Below are 25,619 nucleotides of genomic sequence, written 5' to 3' on the forward strand. Positions count from 1 at the left end.
TACATTACTACTAAGAATTTTTGGTTCATATTTACTTATATTAAAATAACAAAATGGAAGCTCTATGATTTAATAAGACACTAAAGTTTAAAAGTCGAGATAAATTCAAAACTGCATTTTGAGCTTTGCTGTTTTAACCATCAGTGTATACTTTCCTTTATGATAACAAATACCAAGCCATGAGCTAACTTAACTTTAGTCATATAATACTTGTTTGAAAATATAAACACCTCTACTCTGGCACATTGTGATTGGTATAGGATTGTCCTTGAATATATAAATCAATGCAAGTGTGTATAATTGTGGGGAGAGGAGGAAACTATTTTTACTATGGCAAACTGAGGAAAGGGATGGATCCTTTTCAGAAAGGAATATATCAGATTTATCAAATTCTCTTACAAACTTTATATCTTGGGCCAAGTTTCACAGAAATGATAATTAATAAACAGTTTTACTTTTCTCTTTTTAACAACCAGATATGAAAGTCATCCAATGTAATTACCTTCAAGATGATACGGAGCCAAGTCTCAAATTAGATGCAGTATCTGATGCAGATTACTTGTTTTCTGACTCTTCTCTGACTACTCACAAGTAGTCCATGAAAGAATTTATACTAACTAAATTGTTCAAGGCAAAGAGAGAAAAAGGAGAGAGACAGATAGAAAGGAGACACTAAAACATGTCCAATAAGCTTCCTAACAAATTATGTTTAATTATTAAAAAAATACACAAGAATTTCCACCTCAGTACTCTCATGCAAAAGTAATCTAACACTTAAAAATGTCTTTATATTATTCAGTATACAAAAGGAGGTAAAAAGTGGCAATCCAGTATATCTTAAATTGCACATTCCAGCTTATCTAAATACCAACAACACCCCATGTCAGAAATAATGTAATTTTAAATACAGCATAGGTTTTTTTTTTTTCCTCAACAGCTGAACAACAAAAAAAAGGTGTCACAAATTATTCCCCTGAACTACACAGATCTATGAGTTAGAAGGCAGGATTATGAACTTTAAAGTATTAATTTTAATTATGAATTGATAATACATTTCTACAAACACTGGTGATATTAAAACAATATACCAATAGACATGATCAATATGTGTATATATGTAATGATCCCAGAAAAATGGTGGTCAAATAGAAATAATATTTCTCTTTAACAAATGTTTTGAGGAAAAATGCTTTAAATTATGTGGAGTTGAAAATATAATTTTAACAAAATTTATGTGAAAAGAGGAAACACCAAAGCTGCTAAAATTCTTTGGGACCCCCCACCTTCCAAATGCTATCCTTATAATTCCCCAGTTGTCACAGGATAAAGTATTTTTCTAGAAAAAATTAAATTACTGCAAATATTGCTTCCTATAGACTGCTTTATGTGTCAGAGTCACTTGCAGATCCTGGTCTGCTGTTATCTGGCCCATCGCTTTCCTTGTCCCAGTCTTTCATAGACGCACCCATCATGAAATCATCACGCAGAATTGTCCAACCTGGGCCATCTTCTGATTTGATTTCAGTCTAAGGAAAATCAAAGAACCAAAATAGTCAGAAATCAATTCAATCATTAATAATTGGTTCTACAATAGAAGTGAAACCAAGATAATTCATAAATTGACTTTAGTTTTACAATACAGTTATATAGGTATATATAAAAATATAACAAACAGCTATATATTAATAAAATGACATATTTTAGTACCCCAAAAAGAAAAATGGAAGCGAAGTAAAAAATTTTTTGGAGTGGAGACAACAATACTGTCAAATCCAGGTTTGGTATCAATTTTTAAAATCTTTTGAAAACAAAAGCAAACTTGCATATTATTTAACCTTCAGTGATAATTTATTAAAAATTCTTGGCAGATTATTTCAATATAAACAGACATTTAAGAAACACTTTTGCCCAAAATAAAGGTAAAAAAGTAATCTAATCTCAGTACTAGGCTACATTTTTATGATTGCTATTTCACTTAACATTTTATAAAAATTTAAACCAATTATTCTTTATTTAGGAAATAATGTCACTCCCTGACCCCACCATGTAATGAAAGACGAATCACACGCTACAACTATAAATAACTGAAGTAGGCAATAAACATGTAAGTAGTCATCCATTTTATTTAGTGGTAGAATTTAGTAATACATAAGAGAGCCTAGGAATTACAGGCCTTCATTTCATGGTACAATAGTACCACCTTGTGGTATTAAGTATTACAATATAGGCAGCACTCTAAGCTATAAAATTTTTCATTCTTTTCACAAATATTAAGAACTGTGTTAGCAAGCACTGTTCTTCATGTCAGAAATACAGTAATGATCAAAGCAAAATCCCTGTCTTCATAGAGCTAACAGTCTGCAAATCCCATTTATAGAAGCACACAATTTTGGAAAAATTTAAGTATGAAAGAAAATTCTAAGTCTTAATTATACATGAATTTTTGCTAGAAAATAACGTTGTTATCTTTACAGGGGTTATTAGTCATGCAAGAAGCAATTTTCAAGAGAAGATATTAAAGACATCTATTAGATTACAAGAGATTAAAAATGTCCTACTAGCTCACTCCTATATCCTAGGATCAAGCAATAAAGTAGAGCTTGTGCCTAAATAAAACCCAAAGACTGGATGAGTAAAGTTTTAGAATTGACTTTGTATGTCAAGTATCAGCCCACTTTATACTAAAACTTAACCAACATAAACAAAATCAGTGCTACTTATAAAAATCAACAATAAAATGGTACTAGTGTTTATCCTGCCACACTGGTAGGAGAACAATAAAGAAGAAAGGTAACTTAGAACTCTCCTTCTGGAATATTTTAACACCTGTCCATCACTTATTTCTATAAAATCAAATCTATATTCGTAAAACTGAAATTCTGCTTCTCTTTGATGAAACTATTTCACTGGATAAAAGGCCATTTTCTCTAATTTAATTTAAGCCATTTTCTTTGCCAAGTTTCTCATCTTAAATAAGAGAAAGAGCTGTTCCAGTCGAGATCTACTTATAACCAACAATTATAAGACCTAACCTGTCAAATTAACAATTCAAAGCTTTCAATTAAATTCTTAAAAATGTATAGCCATATCCAAAATTTCTCACTAGCAAAGACTTGTCCTGACTTTGATATCTGTGTTTACATATGAACATGCCCAATCTCAATGTTTTAAGTCTCCAAGTCTGGTCAACTATACCCAACATGCTATCAACATGTTATCACATGACTGGTATAAATGCAACATTTCTACATGAGGGCTCCCTCTAAGAGCAAACCTTTAATTGACACTAAGTTACTCTTCTAGCACCAGAAAAGCTATAGAAAACAAAAGAATTAATAAGAAAGGGAAGAGACGGAGGGAAGATGTCAGATAAAACTTTAAACAAGTAGTTCATGGGCTGGAGATGTGGTGCAAGTGGTAGTGCACTCGCCTAGCATGCATGAGGCACTGGGTTCAATTCGCAGCACCACATAAAAATAAAATAAAGATATTTTAAAAAAAAAACAAGTAGTTCAAAAAGAAAAAATACTAGCCCCAAGGAAAGGAATAATTAAAATGGTGGGATAAACTGTCTCACATGTCTCAGAAGGCCATTCCTGTAAACATTCATATAGTTTAGGCAATAAGAGAAATAACAGAATAAACCCAAAGTTTCTCTCAAAGATCAGTATGAAATGTAACAATTCAGTAGATCTTCACAGGAGGATCTTGGCAATGTTCTTATTTTTTTGCAATTCAGGCAATTAATAGTGTATATCAGTGATTTTTAAAGTGTGATCACCAGTATCACTTGGAAACCTGTTAGAAGTTCTAAATCGCAGCTTCATTCCAGACCTACTGAATCAGAAATCCACGGGGATTGGGTACAGAGATCTCTTTCTTCAAGATATCCAGTGATTCTGATATATGCTAAAGCCTAAGAATAACCAGTCTATAAAAAGAGAAATATTTCTTAGTGACAGTTTCCATTCATTGCTGTAAGACCAAATACATTTATGGCCAAGAGAGAAAGATTTTAGAAAACCCAACATTAGATTTTGGATATCAGTATTAGACTCAGCTCTGTATGCCTTAAGTAGGGCCATAACTCAAGCTATCGTTACAGTGGTGTTTTTACACTGTGAAGCAACAAATTGGAGAAAAAACAGACAACATAAAATTTACTAAAAACAAGTGTAGATTACCATATCTTAATAACAGATATTCTATATAACATCTGTCAACATGGCAACTCAAGAAAGAAAACTTTTTAAAAAGACAACTTCAATTTTTAATGCATACATCTGCTAAAGAAATATACAGCAAGGAAAAAGAGTCATCTTGAAATGACAGTTTGAACATAAATAAGTAGGCTTGCTCAACTTCAGTAAACAGAAAAACTAAAGAAAAGCAACCTGTTTCAAAGGTATAACTCACAATGAGGTATAAGTTTTGGGACATCAAGGTGGCAGAAGCAGGGTACAAGAAAATGCCAGCTGGAGTATAAAGCAGGGAGATGAGTCCCTGTTTGGGGTAAGTTCCATTACCAAGACAACTTCCAACACAACTCCTGCCACAGGTTTGGTATTCTAATTAGGCAAAAATAAAGTAACCCATGGAAACAAATGGGACTTTGATCAGGTCCCTGCAGAGGGGAGACTGAGGCACAGGCCAGCCTGTAAGACAAGGCTTACCCAGACATCAGTCTTGAGCCACACTCTGGACCCATGCTGCCCTACTTTATGTAGTGTTACTTTCACTTATCACTAAACCTATGCTGTTTCTTCCGGATGTTCAAGATGCCAAAAACCTGGACCCCAACTAGACACTCCACTGGTATCAACAAGTACAAGATCAGAAGAGAGAACAGCAACACAATTTAAGGAGATGAACCAGGGATGAGGATGCAGCTCCATGTGAGAGCACTTGTCTAGCATGTGAGAGGTCCTGCATTCTATTTCCAGCACATTCCCTCACCTGCCCCCCAAAAAAGAAGGAGGGGAAGTAGATGGACTACAAGAAACTCAATAAATGCAAGAAAGGTCAGGGCTGGGGATATAGCTCAGCTGGTAGAGTGCTTGCTTTGCAAACACAAGGCCCTGGGTTTAATCCCCAGCAGCACGCGCGCACGCGCACACACACACACACACAAATGCAAGTTAGGTGACTCTTAAGATGGTAAAATGTAAAGCTGACAATCACCCCTATTTACACTGAAGAATCTGCAAAACAGTAACTGGCACTTCTGGAAGTAAGGATTGGAGTGGAGGGACCAAAATAAAGAGAACTGAGTGAAAGCTGTGCTTTGAATTTGGTCTCTAGGTATTTCTCACATTAACCTGGCAGAAAACTAGAGGTTTAACCATCTGGAGATATGATGGACCAGCACAAATCATGGTATAGGCACAATATTGAAAATGGGATCAGATCACACACTCACCCCCAAAATGAATTCCAGCTCCCTTGTAACAATGAGCTCCCAAAATGCGGACAGGTAGACCTTTTTCCTCCCAGTAAAGAACAGTAGTATTCTATAGAAAAATCTGTCTAGTCACCAATAAAATGTTCATCCTGAGAATTCTACAGTGAAGTTTAAAATGGACAATATCCACATGCTCACAGCTTCTAATTGCATTTTTAGGACTACTGGTTCTAACTAATCATGGACAACTAACTAAGGATTATTATCATTGAAGAAGCTAGAAAGCAACAAACAATGCAAAAACAGAAAACCAATATGTAGGGAAAACAATTTGAAAAAGAACATTTAAAGGGAAATATAATTAATATTCTCAAAGATTTAGGAGAATATATTGCATCCGTAAAACAAGAACAATTACTATTTTAAAATAAACATTAAGAGAATAACAAAGAGCTTGAAATTGAAAACACTATGGCAGAAATAAAAAAACTTGGCACAACAGTGATAAGACGGAGGTGAGGAATTCTTCACAAAACAAAGTGAAAAGAAAAATAATAAAACATGGAGTAAGATAACTAGAGGACCAATCAATGAGGTTCAATATACAAATAATGGGAGTTCTACAAAAGAGCAAAAATGAATGGGAGGAAATGAAGGAATGAATAAAACAAAAATTCCCATAATGAAGAACAAACTCTTCCAAATTGAAAAGAGCCCTGGAATACCAACACACGAAATAAAAAGAGCCATATTAAAGACATCATCATAAAACCTTAGGACAATGGGAAATATCCTATAAACTTCTAGGAAGAAAACAAAGAAGTCACATACATAAAAATTAATCAGGAATCAGAATACATTCAAAGTTTTTAATAGCTGCTCTAAAAGCAAAAACGCCATACACAAATGTTTTGGAAATGCCAAAAGAAAATAATCTCCAATTTGAAATTCAATACTCAAGACACACTATTATTAAAATGTAACGATAAAATCGGGGTAACTGCAAACAAGAGCCCCCTCCAATCCAAATTTAATTTAAATATAGCTTCTCAGGAAAACTGAGGATGTTCGCTATAAAAAGATGGAGTACCAAAGGACAATAACTTAGAAAAATAAAGATCCAACACAAGAAAGGGAAGGGAATCTCCAGGATCACACAGAAGAGAAACCTCAGAATGATAGTTATGTATCAGGCATAAAGAGCAACCTGCACTTGTGTTGACTTCAAGGGAAGGGATGCTGAAAACCATAGGCTGTTGTATCATCACTGTAACTTGACAAAACCACTGGGAGATGATTTAACAAAAACATTCATGTAAACAGAGAAAAGAAGATATAAAAATTAAGAAAGGGAAATCAATCTGAAGAAATTCAAAATATCACAGGAAGTTTATCCCAGAATGACAACTGTGGAGTAAACCAAGAGACCAATCATCCAAAGAAGAATGGAGGCTTCTAGGAGAAAGACTGTCTCAGAGAAAATAATTATAATAGATGCATTACTTGAGGAATTTGATTTGAAAAGCATACTAAGAAAATTAAACATGAAAAATCAAGCAATTAATTTCAGGAAAAAATAGAAACATTACAACGTTCGGTGATAAATAATACACAGAAATAATAATGAATATTTGAAACCAATTTAACAAATAATTAAAAACTAATTATATTGAGAGGACAGGGGCAAGGAGACAGACTATGTAAGAGAACTAAATCTTTGCCCACCATAATATAGGAATTCAATAAATAATACTTGAAATCAATGGCTCCACAGATATGACCACATACACGTTAGTTTGGAATAGAGAGAAGTATAAATACCAACAGGTCTAGATTTAAAAGTAAGTAGTGGTTTCTCCTGGGAGTAGCAGCTGTACAGAGTGGGCAGAATCAGGCAGAAAACAGCTTTTTAAAAAAATAACCTTTTTTGGGGGGGTAGGCAAAAAGTTGCTATTAAGATTATATGAATAAGTAAAGCATCAATTTATTTGTCTTTTTTTTTTTTTTAAAATAAATGTGTCAAGGGCTGACCCTCAACAGATTGCAGTAAGGGAGCTGCTAAAAACAAAAGGAAAAAAGTATAGCTAGATAATTTCTACAATCTCAAGTTTCCCAAATCTCCTCTAAGATATCCTCCCACCCCCACTCACCCCCCAAAAGCTCCCAAGAAATCCTACTATTTTTTTTTAACCATAATGATTGTACTGTACTTTCTTAGTCTTCTATGAAAAAGGTAACAAAACCTGAATTATACTATATATGGCATGTACCTAACACTATTTTATTTATAATTCTCTTACAAGTCCTAGTCATATGGCAATTATTATTCTCATATAAGACTCAAAGAAGTAACATATTCAGAGACAGACCACACCAGCCCGTGCAGGACCCAGGCTCACAGTATGCCCTGGGCCACCCCTCCACTGGCGGGGCAGACACCCACCACAGCCTAGCCTCTGGCACAGGACCGCCTCTTCTGACTAGCGACTACCACGGGAGGTCAAGCCCCCTGGTCTAGATCCATCCACACCAGCCGTGTGGGACCCAGGCTCACAGAAGGCCTGGGTCCACCCCTCCAACAGGCACCCACCTGAGCCTAGCCTCGGCCCAGATCTGACCACACCAACTTGCACAGTACCCAGGTCCAGGGTAGGTCCCAGTTCACCACACCCCCCACACACAACCTGGGAGCCTAAGCCTAACTCACTTCCATCTTGGGACATTGCGGTCATCACCATAGCCTTCTGCATACGGTAGCCCCTAACTTTTTGACAACAGACAGGACCTACAAGCAGCTGCATCTTAGCAAAGGGAGTGTGAAGCCCATCCTTTTAGTCCCAACTCTGTAAGACATTGCTTCCATCTTGGGGCACCTTAACTATTATCTCAAGCTACTTTGGCTATTGCCGTCACCATCTTTAAATGCAGTAGCATACATTGAGGGACACCAGCAGGGTTTGGAAGGGAAACATCATGGTAAGGTACAGACAATCTGCACAGGTACTACAAGAATATAATGAAGAAACTATTAATATCTCAGATTCATACTACAAGAAAGGAAGACACATAGACAACATGAAAAAACAAGGGAGAAAAGTGCCCCAAACAAACCAGGACACTATAATAACAGAACCCATGGATAGCAAAGTTGACAAAATGTCAAAGAAGGAGTTCAGAAGGTTCATGATTAAAATGATCTGTGAATTAAAGAATGACCTAAATGAGCAAATACAGGCAAAAATTGATCACTCCAACAATGAGATAAGAGAGCAAATACAGGTAGCAAAAGATTACTTCAAGAGAGAGACTCTGAAAAAAAAAAAAAAAAAACCACTCAGAAATCCATGAAATGAAGAATAAATAAAATATAAAACTCAATAGAAAGCATAACCAAAAGACTAGATCACTTGGAAGAAAGAAAGTCACATAATGAAGACAAAGTATATAAACTGGAAAATAAAGCTGATCACACAGTGAAGAGTAAGAAACCATGAATAGAACAACCAAGAATTATGGGAAAGCATCAAAAGACCAAATCTAAGAGTTATTGGGATACAGGAAGGCACATAGTTTCAAACCAAAGGAATGCACAATCTCTTCACTGAGATAATATCAGAAAATTTCCCAAGCAAGAAGAACAAATTGGAAAACCAAATACAACAGGCTTACAGAACAACAAATGTACAAAGAAACAACAGATCTAAACCAAGGTACATTATAATGAAAATGCCTAGCATACAGAATAAGAACAGAATCTTAAAAGCCGCAAGAGAGAGGAATCAGATCACATAGAGGGGGGAGACCAATTCGTATCTCAGCAGACTTTTCAGCCCAAACCCTCAAAGCCAGGAGATCGTGGAACAACATATACAAAGGTATTTAAAAAATTGACAAAACAAAAAGAAAATGGGTATCAACCAAGAATCTTATATCCAGCAAAACTAAGCATTAGATTTGATGATGAAATAAAAACCTTCCACGATAACAAAAGTTAAAAGAATTTACAACTAGAAAGACTGCACTACAGAACATCCTCAGCAAAATATTCCAAAAAGGAGGAAATGAAAAACAATGATGAAAATCAGCAGAGGGAAGGATTATACTAAAAAGAAAAATCTAATCAGACAAGAAACCAAGTCACGTTAAATAGCAAAAATAAACACAAATGGCTGGGAATACAAATTGTATCTCAATAATAACCCTGAATGTCAATGACCTAAACTCACCAATCACAAGACATAGACTAGCAGATTGGATGGAAAAAAATAAAAAAAGAGCCAACAATGTGCTGTCTCCAAGAGACACATCTCATAGGAAAAGAAATCCACGGACTGAAGGTGAAAGATTGGAAAAAATCATACCACTCACATGGACTGCAGAAGAAAGCAGGGGTTAGAAAGCAGGGAGTTTCCATCCTCATTTGAAATAAAGTAGACTTCAAACTAAAGTCAATCAAAAAGGATAAAGAAGGACACTGCAATACTGATCAAGGGAACCATACACCAACAAGACTAAACAATTATAAATATATATGCCCCAAACAATGGAGCATCTATGTTCATCAAATGAACTCTTCTGAAGTTCAAGAATCAAGTAGACCACAACATAACAATTTTGGGTGACTTTAACACACCTCTTTCATCACTAGATCTTCCAAACAAAAGCTGAACAAAGAAACTATAAAACTCAATAATACAATCAATAACTTAGACTTAACTGACATATTTAGAATATTTCATCCTTCAATGAGAGAATACACTATCTTCTCAGCAGCACATGGATCCTTTTCTAAAATAGACTGTATACTATGCCACAAAGCAACTCTTAGCAAATATAAAAAAGTAGAGCTACTACCCTGCATTCTATCAGATCATAATGTAATGAAATTAGACATCAACAATAAAATAAGAAATAAAATCCACTCCAACACATGAAGACTAAATAATATGCTACTGAATGAACAATGGGTTGGAGAAGACAACAAGGAGGAAATTAAAAAAATTTTAGAGGTGAATGAGAATGCAGATACAACATATCGGAATCTCTAGGACACTATGAAAGCAGTTCTAAGAGGAAAGTTCATTGCATGGAGTTAAAAGAAGAAGAAAAAGTCAATAAATGACTTAACATTACATCTCAAAGCCCTAGGAAAAGAAGAACAAATCAACACCAAAAGCAGAAGACAGGAAATAATTAAAATCAGAGCTGAATCAAGGAAATTGAAACAAAAGAAACAATTTAAAAAATTGACAGAAAAGTTGATTCTTTGAAAAAATAAATAAAATTGACAAACAGTTAGGCTATGAAGGAGAGAGAAATGCTAACGAAGGAAAGAGAAAACTCCAATCACTAATATACATGATGAAAAAGGAAATATCACAACAGACACTACAGAAATACAGAAGATAATTAGAAATTATTTTAAAAACTTGTACACAATAAAATAGAAAATATAAAAGGCATTGACAAATTTCTAGAGTCATATGATTTGCCCAAATTGAATCAGGATGACATACACAATTTAAACAGATCAATTTCAAGTGACGAAACAGAAGATGCCATCAAAAGTCTACCAACCCAGGAAAGCACAAGACCGGATGGATACAAAGCCAAACTCTACAAGACCTTTAAAGAACTAATACCAATACTCTCCAATTTATTTCAGGAAATAGAAAAAGAAGGAGCACTTCCAAATTCATTCTATGAGGTCAATATCATCCTGATTTCAAATCCAGGCAAAGACACATCAAAGAATTAAAACTTCAGACCAATATCTCTAATGAACATAGATGCAAAAATTCTCAATAAAATTCTGGCAAATCGAATACAAAAACATATAAAAATATCACATACCACAATCAAGTGGGATTCATCCTAGATAAGAATCATATGATCATCTCAATAGACATAGAAAAAACATGTGACAAAAAACAGCACCCCTTTATGTTCAAAACACTAGAAAAATTAGGGATAACTGGAACCTATCTCAATATCATAAAGGCTAACTTTGCTAAGCCACAGGCTAAGATCATTCTAAATGGAGAAAAACTGAAGGCATTCCCTCTAAAAAATGGAACAAGACATAATGGAGAAAAATTGAAGGCATTCCCTCTAAAAAATGGAACAAGACAGGGATGCCCTCTTTCACCACTTCTATTTAACATAGTTCTTGAAACACTAGCCTGAGCAATTAGACAAAATAAATTAAAGGGATACACATAGAAAAAGAAGAACTCAAATTGGCACTATATGCTGATGATATGATTCTATACCTAGAAGACCCTAAAAGCTCCACCAGAAAACTTCTAGAACTAGTAAATGAATTCAGCAAGTAGCAGGATATAAAATCAACACCCCAAAATCAAAGGCATTTCTGTATATCAGTGACAAATCCTCAGAAAGGGAAATGAGGAAAACTGTCCCATTTACAATAGCCTCAAAAAAAAAAAAAAAAAAAAACTTGGGAATTAACCTAACAAAAGAGATCTAGATAATGAAAATTACAGAACCCTAAAGAAAGAAGTCAAAGAATACCTTAGAAGATGGAAAGATCTACCTTGCTCTTGAATAGGCAGAATTAATATTATCAAAATGACCTTACTTCCAAAAGCAATATAAAGATTTAATGCAATTCTGATTAAAATCCCAATGACATTCCTCATAGAAATAAAAAAAAATCATGAAATTCATCTGGAAAAATAAGAGACCCAGAATAGCTGATATAAGAAGGCTGATTCATAGTGGGATAGGGAGAGGGAACATTGGAGGAATAGACAAACTCTAGATAGAGCAGAGGAAGAAAGGGGGCATGGGATTAGAAATGATGGTGCAATGTGATGGTCATTATTATCCAAAGTACATGTATGAAGACATGAATTGGTGTGAACATACTTTGTATATACCAGAGATATGAAAAGTTGTGCTCTATATGTGTAGTAGGTATTATAATGCATTCTGCTGCCATATATAAATAAACAAAAAAGGAGAAAAGAAAGAAGTAATGTATTCAACTCCACAGCTAATATAAATAAATGGCTGAGTCAGTACTCAAAACCAGAACAATCTGATTCCAAAGAATCATAATTCTTCTCATAGTTCAACACTGTTCCAAAACTGAATCAATGATAAAACAACGTATTTCTTTATCACCTCTTGTACTTTATTACCTACAGAGAACTAATACTAATCTACACGAAAAATGTCTGAATATGTTTATGATGATTTCTATAGAAGTTGCAACTTGAGTAAATTATATTATCCATTAGATTTACTAATTTCGATTTATATGTAAACATGATCTACTACTGAGCATAATACTTAGCACAACCACAAAGAAAAGGTAGACCAAGATTAATAAAACAACAGGAAAAAGTGTCAGGCCAACTCTACATATGACTTTCTTTGGAAAAGCTTGCTTAGGGTGATCACTGAATAAATGTTATTAAATGTTAAGACATGACAATAAAGGGGATTTGGCTTCATTTGTAACATGTAAGTAGTATCAATTGGGGTTTTTTGTTTGTTTTTTAGAGCATTATAGTTACACATAGTAAGCTGAGTTCATTTTGACAAAATCATAAATTCACAGAATTCAATTTCAATCCCCATTCTCCTACCCTTTGCCACCTCTATCTCACATTTTCTTTCCTCTACTCATCTTTCTTATATTTACTTACTTTTGATTGGTATTTTGTAATATAAAGGTGAAATTCTGTTTTAATACACATATAGCATGATTTTCCACCCCCTTTCCTGTCCTTCCTCCCTCCCAACCCCTTTTTCTAAAAGTAGCATTAATTTGATGTATCATTTTTACAACAGGAATAAAAATCAAGAGAATTCTAAATTGGAATATCAACCCATCAAGTCCAACAACATAAATCAGGAAATTCTGGAGGTTCAGAACTCAAAAGAAATGGGAAACTTGTTAACCTGGACTAAACATAATGTTAAATATAGTTAGCCATATTATACACGTTACAAATAGGTATGTACTTCCCTTAGATGGAAGCTGTATACATCAGCTTTTCATTACTGTGATAAAATATATAAGATAAACAATTATAAGGAGGAAAGGTTTACTTTGGTTAATGGATTTAGAGGTTTCAACCCAGTCAGTTGGCTTTGTTGTTATTAGACCCTTGGCAAGACAATATCATACAGGGAGCCCATGTGGGAGGAAACTGCTCGCCTCCTGGCAGCAGGGAGACAAAGAAAGTGAGAAAAAAGGGGGCTGGAAACGCTTCGTTCTAGCGCACATACCCAATGACCTAACTTCTTCCAGCTAAGCCCCACCACTTCCTAACTGCACTGGACCAGTCTTTTTACATGTAGGCCTCTGGGGAATATTTCAAATCCAAACTATAGCTTTGTGTTATTATTTAAGTATAGACTACAATAATCAAAATCCATCAACTGATGGGAGTTTTTCAGTGTTGTTGCAAGGCAGCAATGATTTCAATGACCTAAAACAATCAACAAGATAATATTTGTGTTTACATGGACTCTGAAAAGTAAAACTGATTAAATGTAGGAATATAAGAAAACCCATGTGATAAAAGAAATAAAATTGTACTCCCCTTGGCCTGGTTATAATCAAGATCATACAGATGCAGTGAGTTTTGATGATGAAGACAACCTTTAAAAATGTTAATCTGTTTCGATTTCAAAATCTGAGGATATATTGGCAACTATTAAAAAGAATACTGAAAAAAAAGAGGTTTGGAATTATTCATTGGTAATGCCAAATAATTAAAGAGCTTAACACCTCATTCCATTTTGATGGAGGAAAATTCAATTAAAACCTAAATAAATAGTAAATCACACCTTATATTCAGCAACCAGAATTAGCTCATTTCTTTGCTTTCCCTAAGAAGAATGTTCAATTTAATTTCACCTAAATTTAAGTCTTAGCACTGGTTAATTCAACTGAATTACCTTTGTTTTTAAAATCTTTAATAAGCTATTTACAAGTGTACTTAGTAATCTACCTGTTGATTGATTAAAGTCTATTTGAAAATTCTTCCTGTAAAATGAAGCCTACATGGGAACTCTTTTACATTAAAAATAGATATTCTGGGGCTGGGGATGTGGCTCAAGCGGTAGCGCGCTCGCCTGGCATGCATGTGGCCCCGGTTCGATCCTCAGCACCACATACAAAAAAACAAAAGATGTTGTGTCTGCCGAAAACTAAAAAATAAATATTAAAAAAAAATTTCCTTATAAAATAATTATAAAAAAAAAAAGATATTCTGGTAGAAATCAACACAGATGAAATGTAGCCTTTTTTTTTAAATGATGCAAGACACTGGTCATAAAGGATTGAAAAATCTCCCTCTTAGATTGTAAAATAGTTCCAACAAAGAATCTACAGATCAAGACTATATGAAAGACCCCATATCAACAGAAACTCAATTTTTCTCTGGTTCTCAAAGACCAATGCAATTAAACAACAACTGATTTCTCTAAAACCATTTTTGCTTTTCCCTGTATTAATTTGTTTATGTTAACCTTTTCTAAGACATTTCAATAAGTTTACTTGGGCTTCATTTGTGTTAACTATTTGTGTAGTTTCCATATTTCTGTATAGTTTGCAGATTCAAATGGGTAATCTGTAAGATCTAAGTAAATCAGAAAACCATGTAGTAGGGCTGGGGTTGTGGCTCAATGGTAGAGTGCTTGCCTAACACGTGTGAAGCACTGGGTTCAATTCTTAGCACCACATATAAATAAATGAATAAAATAAAGGTCCATCAATATCTAAAAAAAATTAAAAAAAAAACATGTAGTAGAATATCCTAGAGGTGAAAAAAAAAGAAAATGCTGAAATTATACCACCTTTAATTATAGTCCAAGCATATATTAAAGTATATAATTCTCCAAGAAAATTCTCTTTTTCTAAAAACTAAGTTTTTTGCTTCTGAAAAACATGCTTTTTTGTCAATTTATTTTTTAATCCACTGAATTATTTTTGTTTTAATTTTCTGCCATTGGTTTTACCATGTACTCAACACATAAGTCCTTATTCAAAATGATTCTGTTTGGTGGTTTCTTTTCCAACTTGCTCTTCATACATATGGTTCATAGAACTGAGTTACAGGAAACATTAGTTTGATACGGAGTTTCCTCATTGTTTCCATTCTCTTAAGAATTGTTAATAAGTTAAAGTTTACTGAACTGCCCAAAAAGCCAAATATAACATTCCAAGGAGACTTTTGACAAGTGCGCTCAATACATTTTCACAGTGAATTAGAAATTAGAAATATTTAGAATACATTCTGCAAGTTAATCTCTTAAAGCACATCCTTGCTATTTTATTACACAGTACCTAAATTAAAATCTAAATTTATAAACATAAATTGGCAGAGCTGTGAATTAATCTGGAAAATAGATACCAATGTCTTAATATCACAAATTCATTAAAAAGCTTAAATGAAGACATGTAAAAGTACTTCTTATACCATGAAATGCTAATTAAACAAAACTAAGTTCTATTTACTGAACAAAAGATTTCAAAGTAAATAGATTGCTCCCACCAAGGATCCTTGAGAAAAGCATAATTTTAGGTCTAGGATACAGAAAGCACAAGGTTTTGTCCAGGACATCTTGTGCCAAAAACAATGAAGCCCTCAAAGAAAACCGGAGTCATGGGGGCTGGGGTTGTGGCTCAAGTGGTAGCATGATCACCTGGCATGTGTGAGGCATTGGGTTCGATCCTCAGCACCACATAAAAATAAAATAAAGATATTTTTAAAAACTAAAAAATAAATATTAAAAAAAAGAAAACTGGACTCATGCCCAGACCAGTTTACATGTGTGCCTACAGCCACATTTGCAAACTTAAGCATCAAAAAGCATAATGATTGTAATTGATTATAACATTAAATGAATAACATCCCTATATCCATTTTAAAGGTTTAGACTGACAAAAGGTCAAAGGAAGGAAGGTTCTCTTGCCAGCACTGGAGGTGACTTTAAAACCAACTCCTTACTCTGGAAAATAGTAATAGAAAGGAAAAGAAACATTAACTCCCATTTTTTTGAAACTCTCATTCATTCCCTCACCAATGCTAGCCAATAAATTAGAAAACGAGAAATTACCATTCTGTATCCTCCAAAGGCTCAAGTGTTTTAGCAAGGACCAATAACTAATGCTAAAAGTCCAAAAGATGGATGGTGAAAGGGACACTTGCTCTTGCCAAGGTATTCATCCCAAGAAGTACTTATAACTGTTGGGGACACTTTGATTTATTGTTATCATTTTGACCAAGGGACAAAACAGCATCTGTAATATTGGACATTTTGATAATGTCTCCTGATATGCTGCAATATCCAGTATTTATATGAAATAATTATCCACACCTATAAAATAATTATGCCAAAAAAAGTTTAATCTAAATTCTCAAGGTTTTAGTCCCAATTTCCAGTTTACAAGTCCAAGTTAAAAGACACTATAGTGAAACTATGAGATAAATTTAAACCCTACATGCATTATTCATTCTTCAAGACAACTGGCTTTTCACCTTAAAAAATCAGTCTTCTTAAAACTGAAAAGGACTGGTCTAAAATATACAAAAATAAGATAAAACCAATACAATGTGTGGGTGGACCTTGCCTAGAATCTGATTCTCACATTTATAAAAACCTTATGAATTGTGTAGTATGTGAATCATATCTCAATAAACTTTTATTTTTAAAAGGAGAGGATCTTTGGTATGCATGTGGGTACTGCCTTCAATTAATTAGCCAAAACAAAACCTAAATGGAAAGACAGACAGATAGCTATGTAAAACAAAAAACAAACAAGGGTAAACAAACCTAGATAATAGAAATACAGGTATTCATACTACTACTCTTTCAAAATTTTGTTTAAAAATATTCACGAAGGGGCTGGGGATATTGCTCAAGCGGCAGCGTGCTCGCCTGGCATGTGTGCGGCCCAGGTTCGATCCTCAGCACCACATACAAAGATGTTTTGTCCGCCGATAACTAAAAAATAAATATTAAAAATTCTCTCTAAAAAAAAAATTCATGAAGGAGCTAAATAAAGAGAATTCTAAAATTTGTACTAGGCATAAAATGATTTATTAAATACAAGATGCAGTTAATTTCTAGTAAATTTTAATTCCTCAATAAAGTACTAGAAAAGCCAATTTTAAGAGTGAATTCAGAAAGAATTTTCTAAATTAGGATCATAAGTTTTGTTAATTCCGAAATTTCTTACTATAATAATCTTACATGTAACAGTTTTGAGAAATTAAGATTATAAAATGTTATCAAGCTCCATTATATTGTTCATAAAATGAAGGGGATGAGAGAACTAGGAAAAAAAATAAAAGAAAGAAACATCAGACTGCAAGCTATCTCCCTTTACTACCCTAGTCCTGGCAAGTGACACTGTGGCTCCTTATGGTGCTAGCCTACCTGGGTAAGAGTAGGGTGAGTTTTCTGTACTGATTCTCTTTACATTAAGTACCTCAGATCTTTCTAAGCAGCAGACACTAATGGCTACAACAGAATGTTGGAGTCTTATAGACTGAATCTGAATCCACAAAATACTATGGATGTAACATGGGGTAAGTGACTGACCATTTTAACTTTGGTTTGCTCTACTCTAAAATGGGACTTCTACTACCCTCTACAACTGATAATTATGATAAAGCATCTTGCATAGTATCTAGCAAAAGGCAAACACTTAAAAGCGCCCTCCCAGCCCCTTTACCCATTGTCCTTATTTGCTATTGTCCCAGATCATCCTGTTTCCTCAGAATCCCCAAATTAGGAAATCTGTTATTTTTTAATGATGCTCTACAAACTATTTATAAGGATGAGAACACTCAAGTAGAATGAAAGCATTCACTTTAAAACTACACTGACTTGATCAGTAAAATCTCACATGTAATATAGCTAATTTAACCATAGCCTGGAAATGGGGAACAAGAGAAAATGGGACAAATTTCTAGTTCCCCCAAATCTAGTTTCATTATTTTCTAAGAATTATGCTTTAATAGACCCAACGCATGTAAAATGAGTAAGGACATTCCAAATCTAAATTTTTATTAAATTATTTTAGATCTTTTAGATTATCCAATAATTCAGATGAAAGTAGTAAGAGTTCACTTTAAAAATTGGTTTCCAACTTCAGAATTTATCTTTGTCTACAAATTGTTAGGATAAAAAAATAAGCCCTAACTATATGGAGCTTATTCTAGTGATATTCAATGCAAACTAATAGTAACTAAAAGCATTTACAAAGCACTTGCCTACTACTAAAAAAATGATGGCTTTTAGCAAACAATATAATATTCTTTTGATTTTAAAAATTCACCATAGGTAAGAACATGCAGTATAAAACTCACTTGTGCAGGACTCTTTTTTTTTTTTTTTCTTTTTTTTAAAAGCCCTAACCCCACTAATGAAAATCCTACACAGGCAGCTACTTGACAGCACTTCTTCATGTAGGGCCAAAAAATGTACAGCACCATTATTAACTAAAGATTTTTTACAGAAGCTCCATACAGCTATTTCTTAGACTTCACTTACACCCTTATTTTTCCCATGTCAAATGCTGCATGTAGCATATTGCCAAAAATAAGTTCCCTTTGGTAAACTACTGTTCAAATCAGAAACTACTCCACATTAAAACTAAACAGCATATTTTTAAAAAGAAGTGAATACAATGAGAAACTGACTTTAAACTGTTCCCATCAAGAACAATGTGTACAATCCTATTCATTCTCATTTCAAACTTGGGAGTCTCACTTTTGTCTAAACTTATCTATTTAGGCATTTTCGGTAAACAAACATTAAACTGAATTATTTACAAAGTTAGGATTCCACACATTCCAGTTAGAGCAGTTTTTATGTGAGAGTAAAACACTGCTGCCCTGCAAAACAGGGGCAATTTAAGGACAGTGAGTATCTTGCTCCACCCCCTTCTCTGCCTTCGGCACTCATAAATGTGCAAGGAACCTATGTCCTGAAAAGCATTGGGGGACACCTAAAGACAAGTATAAGTAAAGTCTTTCCATTTCTAGGCTTCCAACTCTTTAGGAGAAAGATTTCAATGGATCTAAGAGAAATGCATGGTTTTAAAAATACACAGCAATTCAGAGTCTGGGTCATGAGACACTGAAAAGTTAATAAGGTATTTCAAAATAAGGTTAATAAGTTAATAAGGTGTTTCAAAAACCTTCCCACCACTAAGCCTTCACCTCTATGAAGAACTTAAAAGGCTACCATTTAAGAGAAATGTAGGAGAAACTGAGCACCTTAACTTACCCACATTTGGCATTTGAAGAGCTCATACACAAAATCAGAACAAATAAATAAACATCAAGCCTCTTCTATTCATTTTTTTCCTAGGGATCTTACAGAAATTTGTTGTCCTGTTAACCATGAAGATTTCTTATAGAAACTAGCTAGCATTTTCCCTTACAACAAAATTATTGTAGTAATTTCAGATAAATGAAAACCTTGAAGAAAGTCTGTAATTCAAGAGTTCAAGTAACATATAGTAACTTCTTTCCTACCAGCAGCCAACATATTTTCCTTTGAGACTCAGATTTAAGATGCATTACATTTGCTTCTGTCTTGCCTTTATAGAAAGCATGAAATTCCATGAAATCTAACAGTTTAGTCAGCTTTCAAAGAAAGCAAAAGGAATAATTACAACTATGAAGGTCAAGGAAAAACACGAATGCCTCTATATTAATAAATTTTTGATTATTTTAATATACCGTGACAACAAATCCCTCTGAATAGGTGCATATTTTGAATAGGGGAACAAATATATTTATTTAAGAGTTAAGCTTCATTTAATGAAAATCTTTTTTAGACCAAACGTTAAGTTTTTGTTGCTTCCTTACACAGTGTCCTAATACAACTTTTTTTTTAATTACTCAGGGTCAATATTAAGGTTATCAATCAATATGACTTGCCACATATTGGTATGGCTGCTGTGGCACTTATTTGGTTCATATGAGGGATTGATTACAGGTTCTAAGTAAGGGAACTTCCTTCAAGTAACTGAAAATTAATTCTCTAAGCCTAAAAACTTCTAAATTTAATTGGGTATGGGGGGGACTAAAATATACCGTTCATCTCCCCTAACTTGGTAAACAGGCTAACTGTCCTTAAAGATGCAGGGATCCTACTGAAAAATACTCTTCAGGTTCTGACACCATCCTTTTGTCTACTCCCTTGTGGCCATGCTGTTCTCCTACACTCTTTTCCCAACACCCTTGCTTTTAATCTGACCTTTATTGCCATCCTTTTCATTTCTGATCACAACCTGGAGCAGACATTGCCTCCAACTGTGTACACTCTCAAACATGCTCCATCTTTCTATTCTCAATTTTGGTGAAAGTGGTTACATATCTGAGTCTCTCAAATTGTAAATCTCACAATCTCAATTCCTTCCTAAATCCCTCAAGATCATATTAGTTCAAAATCAAGTCAATCTAGATCTCCAACATTCCTCTCCAATCCAACTCTTCTGTACACCATCAATCCCACTCCATTTCCTCAAAACCTTCATTCGGGTCTCCCTCCGGCTTTGAATATAGCAGTAGCCTCTTCTGAAACCATCTTTCCATGGTTTCAGCTCTTTCTTTTCCTCAAAAACAATTAAATCTTCAGCTTTCTTTTAATTAAAAATAATTAAATCTAATCACAGCTCTTACCTAATGAAACTGGCCCCACAAGAAACCCTAAGAAATAAAGCACAGATTCTATAACAGAATATATAAAACACATAATCTGATAACAGCTTTTTTATCCTGAATATTTGTTTCCAATACCACTCTCAGCTAACACCCTATATATATCCAACCTACATGGAAGAAGAAATTTAAAAAAATTACAGTTAGCCCTCTCTGTGAGTTCCACCAAAAGTGGATTGAAAATATTTTAAAAAACAAAATGCATCTGTACCTAACATGTATAAACATTTTTTCTTATCATTATTCCCTGAGCGATGTATTATAACACGACTTACACAGCATTTACATTATGTTAGATATTATAAGTAATCTATGGGTTAAAGTATACAGGAGGATATAAGTCATATTAAAATACTATGATATTATATATAAGGAATTTGAGCATCCATGGATTTTTATATAAACAGGGATCCTGGAACCAATCCTCATAAATACTGAGGGACAGCTGTACAAAAACTAGAGAACCAGTAGGTTGTTCCCCCTTCGACATGTTGTTTTCATGGGATTTTAAAATCAAAAGTTATTTTCTGAAGCACACTACTCTTGTGAATCATACTTCCTATGAACATCCTCACGTCACAATTTTTCTACCTTTAAGACTTCTAACTTCAAGAAAACTACTCAGAATACTTATTAAACAATTTTGCAAAGGGTTCCTCTTCTTGTTTCTAAATGAATTATTTGGAAGGCTGATTCATTCTACAGAATCAAACTTTAACCAAATTTCAACCTTTTGTCCAAAATTTCTATTTTGGGACTAGAAATCATTCTTAGGCTTTCTCACTCCAATTCAAATTACTCCTTTCCAGTATTCCCTTCCACTAGTCCCATATCACATAAATATAAATAATATAGAATTATTCACTAATATATAACAAGATTTATTGTGACATTATATAATGGTTAAGAAACAAAAAAATGAGAATTATTGAGAAGTACATATTGGGTAGTGATTTCACCAATGAATGACTTTCTCTTACACATAAGCATGGCAACACCAGATTTTTTTAAAAAAGGAAAAGGAAAAGAAAAATGTGATTGTTAAATTTGTGAACATAAAAAGCATAATATGTTTATAGTTATTAAAGTCGTATACATCTCCTGTACCAATTATCTAGTCTAATTTGATAAAGATAGCAGATATACAATTGCTACCAATAAATAAAATATGTAAACAGCTAATTTTTACAGACGACGACTTACAAGAAGTATCCTAAGCCCTAGTTGAAGGCTTTCTTATTTATAAATACTAGCTATTATCTCTTCTGAAATGAACCTTTTTGTTTTACCTAGCAGTACCTGACTCAGCTTTAAGAAATAAAGTAATTCATGACTTAAATTTAATTTATCAGTCTTACATCTTTAAAAATACTTTTAAGTCAGCCAGTTATGGTGGTGCAAACCTGTAATCCCAGTGGCTCAGGAGGCCGAGGCAAGAGGATCCCGAGTTCAAAGCCAGCCTCGGCAACTTAGTGACCCTGGCGCTAAATAAAATATAAATAGGGCTGGGGATATGGCTCAGTGGTTAAGTGTCCCTGAGTTTAATCCCCAGGACCAAATAAATATAGGTAAGTCTTCTAAAAGCCTTTCCCTAAAAGAGTTCTTTTAAAAAACCATACTACTTTTGAACCTAAAGAAAACTTTCTAACATATGAGTTCCTAAGTACTTTACTCCACAAATAACCATTGTGTATATTAAAATCAGGAATAGATGAAAAAATATAAGGGTAACAATGTTTAAGCCACCTAGACCAAATTAAAAATATCTTGATAAAAGTAATTCCAATTACAATAGCTACAAAAAGTAAAAAATACCTAGGAATAAGTTTAAATTTAACCAAGGAGCTAAATTCTAAAAAGCAAGGTTATAGGGTATACATGAAAAAAACTGAAGAGGATAGTCTCACACAATAGACAGACATTCATGTTTACGGATTGGAATAATTTGTTAGAAATGTCTGTGCTATTCTGCTATCCAAAGATATTTACAGATTCACTACAATCTCTATCAAAATACCAACAACATTCTTTAAAGAAACAGAAAAGGCATCCTAAAAATGCCTTTTTGCATGTAACAAACGATTTTAAAGAGTCAAAGCAATCCTGACCAGAAAAAACAAAGCTGGAGGTATTACAATACCTGACTTCCAAACATACTACAAAGATAGAGTAGTATAGCATAGTTCTGGCATAAAAACACACACAGAGATATATGGAACAAAAATATATGAGACATATGTCCACATATCTATAGTCAACCAATTCTTAGCTGAAGCGTCAAAAAAGTTCAGTCTATTTATTATTTGTTCTATTTAGATACACATGACATTTGAGTATATTTTGGCATATTTTATATATATATATATATATATATATATATATATATATGGAGTATAACTTCCCATTCTTGTGGTTGTACATGACATACAACTACACTAGTTGTGTATTCATATATGGACACAGAAAAGTTACATCCAATCCATTCTACATTACTGTCTTTCCCATTCCTATCCCCGTCCCACTTCCCTTTATTCTCCTTTGTCTAATCCAATGAACTTTTATTCCACCCCTTCCCCCTTATTGTGTGTTAGTATCCACATATCAGAACATTAATTTGGTCTTTGTTTTTTGAGGATTGGCTTATTTCACTTAGCATGATAGTTCCACCCACTTACCAGCAAATGCCGTGACTTCATTCTTCTTTGTGGTTGAGTAATATTCCATTGTGTTCATATATACCACATTTTCTTTATCCATTTATCTGTTGAAGGGCACCGAGGTTGGTTCCGTAGCTTAGCTACTGTGAATTGAGTTGCTATGAACATTGATGTGGCTGCATCACTGTAGTATGCAGATTTTAAGTCCACTGGATATACAGAGGAATGGGATAGCTAGGTCAAAAGGTGGTCCCAAGTTTCCTGAGGAATCTCCAAAATGCTTTCCAGAGTGGCTGCATCAATTTGCAGTACCACAAGCAATGTATTAATTTACCTTCTTCCCCACATCCTCACTAACATTTATTGTTACTTGTATTCTTGATAACTGCCATTCTGGCTGGAGTGAGATGAAATCTCAATATAGTCTTAATTTGCATTTCTCTAATTGTTAGATGTTGAAACAATTTTTCATGTTTGTTGATCATTTGTATTTCTTCTTTTGTGAAGTCTGTTCGGTTCCACTGCCCATTTGTTTATTGGGGTGTTTGATTTTTTGGTGTTAAGTATTTTGAGTTCCTGGAAATTAATGCTCTATCTGAGATGCATGTGGCAAAGATTTTCACCCATTCTCTTGGCTCTTTCATCACATTCTTGATTGTTTCCTTTGCTGTGAAGAAGCTTTTTAGTTTGATGCCATCCCATTTATTCTTTTTTTGGGTGAAGCAGGGGTGCTGGGGATTAAACCCAGAGCCTTGTGCAAGTGAGGCAAGCACTCTTCCAATTGGGCTATATCCTCAGCCCCATCCATTTATTGATTCTTGACTTTACTTCTTCTGCTTTAAGGGTCTTGTTGAGAAATTCAGTTCCTAAGCCAACCTAAGAGTTGGGCCTATATTTTCTTCTAATACGTGCAGGGTCTCCATTCTAATGCCCAGGTCCTTGACCTATGTTGAGTTTTGTGCAGGGTGAGAAATAAGGGTTTAATTTTATTTTGCTACATATGGATATCCAGTTTTTCCAGCACCATTTTTTGAAGAGGCTATCTTTTCTCCAATATATGTTTACGGCACCTTTGAAAAGGACTGTCTCTTCAATAATCTGTGCCAGGAAAACTAAATATCCATATGCAGAAAAAATGAAACCCTATCTCTTCCCATATTCAAAATCAACTCAAAATGAATCAGATCTAAATGTAAGACCTGAAACTATGTAACTATTAAAAAAAAATGCTAAATGTTTCAGGACATTGATCTGGGCAAAGATTTTTTGGATATGGCCTCAAAAGTACAAACAAGAACAAAAATTGATACATGGAATTATATCAAACTGAAAATCTTCTGCACTGGAAAGGAAACAACCAACAGAGTGAAGAGACACCCCACAGAATGGGAAAAACTTTATCTTGATGAGGGGCTAACATCCAGAATACCTAAGGAACTCAGTAAGATAAAAATAATTGATTTAAAAATGGACAAATAGTCTATATGAACATACATTTCTCAAAAGTTACACAAATGGCCAAAATGTATGTAAACTGCTCAATATCACTACTTCTCAGGGAAATACTAATCAAAATCAATGAGTCATTTCCCCACCTCTCCATTAGACCCCATTACAACGGCTATTTCAAAAAGAAAAAGAACAAATGATGGTGAGGATCTGAAGAAAGAGGAAACCTCCATACACTTTTGGTAGAAACGAAAATTAGCCATCAGGGAAAATGGTGTGGAGATTCCTCAATAAAGTACACAGAGAACTACCATTATATCTCCAAATAAAGAGTACATTGCTCTGGCGGGGGGGGGGGGGGGGGTTGGGTCCGGTAGGTTCCAGGGGACA

At 34.1% G+C, this 25,619-nt stretch overlaps 1 protein-coding gene across 1 annotated transcript in view; it reads right to left on the reverse strand.

Annotated features, from left to right (window-relative positions):
• Positions 1 to 470: 470 nt before the first annotated feature.
• Positions 471 to 25,619, reverse strand: part of Rrp15 (ribosomal RNA processing 15 homolog) — a 49,821-nt gene continuing 24,672 nt past the window's right edge. The window contains exon 5 of the mRNA XM_015483639.2: positions 471 to 1,526. Within this exon, the coding sequence (XP_015339125.1) occupies positions 1,383 to 1,526 (144 nt within the window). The 3' untranslated portion in view covers positions 471 to 1,382. The remainder of the gene's footprint in view (positions 1,527 to 25,619) is intronic.

This window comes from Marmota marmota, unplaced genomic scaffold (genome assembly GCF_001458135.2).
Source record: "Marmota marmota marmota unplaced genomic scaffold, marMar, whole genome shotgun sequence".
In the NCBI taxonomy this organism is placed as follows: Eukaryota; Metazoa; Chordata; class Mammalia; order Rodentia; family Sciuridae; genus Marmota; species Marmota marmota.